General features: G+C 53.0%; 1 protein-coding gene across 3 annotated transcripts; it reads right to left on the reverse strand.

Moving 5' to 3' along the window:
* Nucleotides 1-302: 302 nt before the first annotated feature.
* LOC123127692 (uncharacterized) lies at nucleotides 303-1,669 on the reverse strand. 3 transcript variants are annotated; one of them, XM_044547478.1, is made up of 3 exons: nucleotides 1,388-1,669; nucleotides 1,017-1,303; nucleotides 303-906 (listed from the first exon to the last, which is right to left on the reverse strand). In XM_044547478.1, exons 2-3 carry the CDS (start codon nucleotides 1,283-1,285, stop codon nucleotides 549-551), a joined length of 627 nt encoding a protein of 208 aa, XP_044403413.1. In that variant the 5' UTR covers nucleotides 1,286-1,303; nucleotides 1,388-1,669; the 3' UTR covers nucleotides 303-548. The 3 variants fall into 3 exon arrangements, with proteins under 3 accessions (XP_044403413.1, XP_044403414.1, XP_044403412.1); XM_044547479.1 differs by having other exon boundaries at nucleotides 303-729; nucleotides 834-906; nucleotides 1,017-1,669; XM_044547477.1 differs by having other exon boundaries at nucleotides 1,017-1,669.
* Nucleotides 1,670-3,863: the final 2,194 nt, after the last annotated feature.

Here is a 3,863-nt window from a genome sequence, read left to right on the forward strand (position 1 = left end):
CCTAAACCATATTTTATAGTTTTTAAACATGCAAGAAAAGTGCACCATGTTAAACTAGGCATTTTTCTACCCCATTTACATATGGAGTTTATTTAAAACCGAGCTACGGTTATTTAGTTACGAATTAAAGCATTTTAGCATGGCAATTAAGCAAATACATGCAAACAGCAGTTTAAACATTTCAGACATGCATGAAAGTTGGATATTATTAATCTACACATAATTCTAAGCATCTTTCATATATAACTTATTTTAATATGATGCATGGTTGGTGACTTATAATATGCATGATGTTGGAGGACTTTTCTGCAAAACTGTAGTCTTTGGATAAATGATTAAATTCGTCCAGAGAAAAAAACGTTATATGGGCCGAATCTGTTGGACCAACAGTGCACAGGGAAAAAAAGGGGAGGGCGCTCATGGGTGGCCTCACCATGGGCCAAGCCCAGGCTGAAGAGAGGCCAAGCAGGCCTGCTCGCTCGCTGGATCGGGTCGAGACGGGCGCGGTCAACGCGAGCGGGGCGAGCAGGCGCGGGATGAGCGAGCTCCTACTCGTTGTAGAGGAAGCAGAGACTGCGGTAGGCGATGGCGAAGCAGGGGACGTCGCGCGATAGCTCAAGGGAGTCGCAGCGGCGAAGGACTCCGGCAAGAAAGGGCTCGTGGAGGAAGGGTGATCCGGCGGGGATCCGAAGGGCGGCGACGAGGAAAAACGGCGGCCACGGTGGTCTCCTGTACGAACAAAAAGAGAGAGAGCTCAGAGAGTTGCGTGAGATGGGAGGGAGAGCAAAAGGAAAAGAACGAAAGGGAGAAGGAGAGGGACGGTGAGGCCCGGCCTGGTCATGGTCGAGGCGAAGCAGAGGCTGGGCGCTGGCCTTGGCGATTGGCGCCCACGACGTCGCCTGTTGCCTGAAGAACGAAGGAAGGGGGATTCAGAGAAGAAAACTGGGAAGTGAAGAAGAAAAAGACGGCGAGGGAGATGGCAGGGGAAAGAAGGAAGCAAGGGTAGTGCGGGGCACCTGTCTGCTCGTCGGGGACTCGCCGGAGCAGCGAAGCAAGGTCGGGGCCGGCAGGGAGGCGGCGCCGCAGAGCTGCTGGTGGCGGAGGAGCTCGGGCATGAGCTCCTGCTCGAGGAAGATGACGGGGAGGCAACAGAGCAGGGTGAGGTCAGCCTGATCCAGAGCTTGGACGACATCGAGGCGGATCCTGGTGGTTGCAGTCGCTGGCGGGAGGCGGCATGGAAGCAGATCAATGACGACTGGTCTCGAAGAAGCGGGGTGATGGCCATGGTGTCAAGGCAGGACTGCTGTTGCACGAATAGAGAGAGAGATGAGACTTCGAGAGAGAGAAAAGGAACCAAGGGAAGGAGGAGAAATAAAAGGGGCACGACGGGAGGGCCCCTGGTCGCCGGCGGCTCGAGAAGCTCGAGATCGAGCCTCCTGCTCGGTCTGGAGGTGGGCACTCGGCTGGCAGTGTGCCCGAGCGCGAGGGGAGCAGGGGAGCTGCGGATGCGGCGAGGACTGAACAGGGGATGCGGCGGAGCTGATTGGTTGGGTGGATCGAGGGAGGCCTCGGGATGGAGGGGATCGAGAGGGGTTGTGGTGATTGGTGGGTTTGGATCCGGAGGGATCCTGAGGTGGGTGGCGGCGGCTCGACGGGACAAGTCCCTAGATTTTAGGGTTTGTCCAAAATAGACTAGGAGTGGACTATATATATGGAAAAGAGAAGAGATTTGATCAACGGATTAAAATTTGATGGCTGAGAAACTATAGGTTAGAAATACCAATTAAGAAAACAGAGATATTTCATAGATGTTTGGGGATGATCCGGACCCAACGGTGACGACTGCCCGGGTCGGGTCCGGGACAGCTTTCGGACGCGCGCGCGAGGAGGTTCACGGGCTGAAGAGAGAGGTTAGATTGGGCCTGTCGGTTGGTAGTGGACTGTGAAGACGGTCTAGGGAGGAAAGAGACGGAAAGTCTGGCAACAGTTTTTGGAGACCAAAAACGTCCGATGATTTGACCGACTATATTGTCGCTATAGTTATCCGTTGGGGCGTCAAACAGACTCCGAACGCAATGAAACTTGGCAGGCGGCCTACCTACAACAAAACAACACCACATGCCAACTTTCATCCCATTCCGAGAACATTTTCCGGCCACTTATAAAATACTATTTCGGACGTGCTGCAGGCGCGTGCAAGTGTGTTTGGGCTCAGAACGGACAACGGAAAGAATGGGGGGGACCCGCATGGATGCAAGTTTTGAAAACATGATGATGCAATGCACATGATGACATGGCAAGATGCAACACGCAAGCAAATGACATGGCAACGACGGCGAATAACCGGAAGACACCTGGCGCGTCGGTCTCGGGGCGTCACAAGATATAAATGAAGTGCAATGAGCATTCTATAAATCAACCAAAGACTATCTCATACCAGCATGCTGCATAAAAGAAAAGTGAAAACTAAATGCAAAAGACGCTCCAAGATTTGCACATATCGCATGAATGAAACAAATCCGAACACATACCGATACTTGTTGAAGAAAGATGGGATGCCTTCCGGGGCATCCTATCCTCAAGCTTAGATGCTTGAGTCTCCTGGAATATTTACTTGTTCGGGAACGTAGCAATAATTTAAAATTTTCCTATGTGTCACCAAGATCAATCTAGGAGATACTAGCAACGAGAGAGAGGGAGTGCATCTTCATACCCTTGAAGATCGCTAAGCGGAAGCGTTGCAAGAACGCTGTTGGTGGAGTCGTACACGCAGCGATTCAGATCGCGGTCGATTCCGATCTAAGCGCCGAACAACGGCGCCTCTGCATTCAACACACGTACAACCCGGTGACGTCTCCCGCGCCTTGATCCAGCAAGGAGAGAGGGAGAGGTTGGGGAAGACTCCGTCCAGTAGCAGCACGACGGCGTGGTGGTGGTGGTGGAGGAGCGCGGTACTCCTGCAGGGCTTCGCCAAACACTATGGGAGACGAGGAGGGAGAGAGGTAGGGCTGCGCCTTGGGAGAGAGAGACTCGTGTGTTATGCAGCCCCAAAACCTCCACTATATATAGGGGCAAGGGCAAGGGGAGGCGCCCTAGGGTTTCCCCTAGGGGGGGCGGCGGCCAGGGCAGATGGGATCTCCCCCTTGGGTGACTTGGCCCCCAAGCCAGGAGGTGGGAACCCTAGATGGGGCGCCCCAAACCCCCTGGTCACGTGGGAATAGGTGAGGGGGGCGCACAACCCCTTTGTGGGCTGGTTTTCCCCCTTCCCTTGGCCCATGAAGCCCCCAACACTTGCCGGGGCTCCCGAAATACCTTTCGGTCATGCTGGTCATCACCCGGTACCTCCGGAACACTTCCGGACTCCAAAACCCTTCGTCCAATATATCAATCTTCTCCTCCGGATCATTCCGGAATTCCTCGTGACGTCCGGGATCTCATCCGGGACTCCGAACAACATTCGGTAACCGCATACATACCTTCCCTATAACCCTAGCGTCATCGAACCTTAAGTGTGTAGACCCTACGGGCTCGGGAATCATGCAGACATGACCGAGACATCTCTCTGGTCAATAACCAATAGCGGGATCTGGATACCCATGTTGGCTCCCACATGTTCCACGATGATCTCATCGGATGAACCATGATGTCAAGGATTCAATCAATCCCATATACAATTCCCTTTGTCTACTGGTATGATACTTGCCCGAGATTCGATCGTCGGTATCCCGATACCTTATTCAATCTCGTTACCGGCAAGTCTCTTTACTCGTTCCGTAACACATCATCCCGTGATCAACTACTTGGTCACATTGTGCACATTATGATGATGTCCTACCGAGTGGGCCCAGAGATACCTCTCTGTT

This window comes from Triticum aestivum, chromosome 6A, assembly GCF_018294505.1.
Source record: "Triticum aestivum cultivar Chinese Spring chromosome 6A, IWGSC CS RefSeq v2.1, whole genome shotgun sequence".
Lineage (NCBI taxonomy): Eukaryota > Viridiplantae > Streptophyta > Magnoliopsida > Poales > Poaceae > Triticum > Triticum aestivum.

Coding starts and splice junctions, on each gene's coding strand:
- LOC123127692 (XM_044547478.1), bottom strand. CDS start 1,285: ATGGCCATCACCCCGCTTCTTCGAGACCAGTCGTCATTGATCTGCTTC. Junction 907..1,016: donor AGTCCCCGACGAGCAGACAG/GTGCCCCGCACT, acceptor TTCGTTCTTCAG/GCAACAGGCGACGTCGTGGG.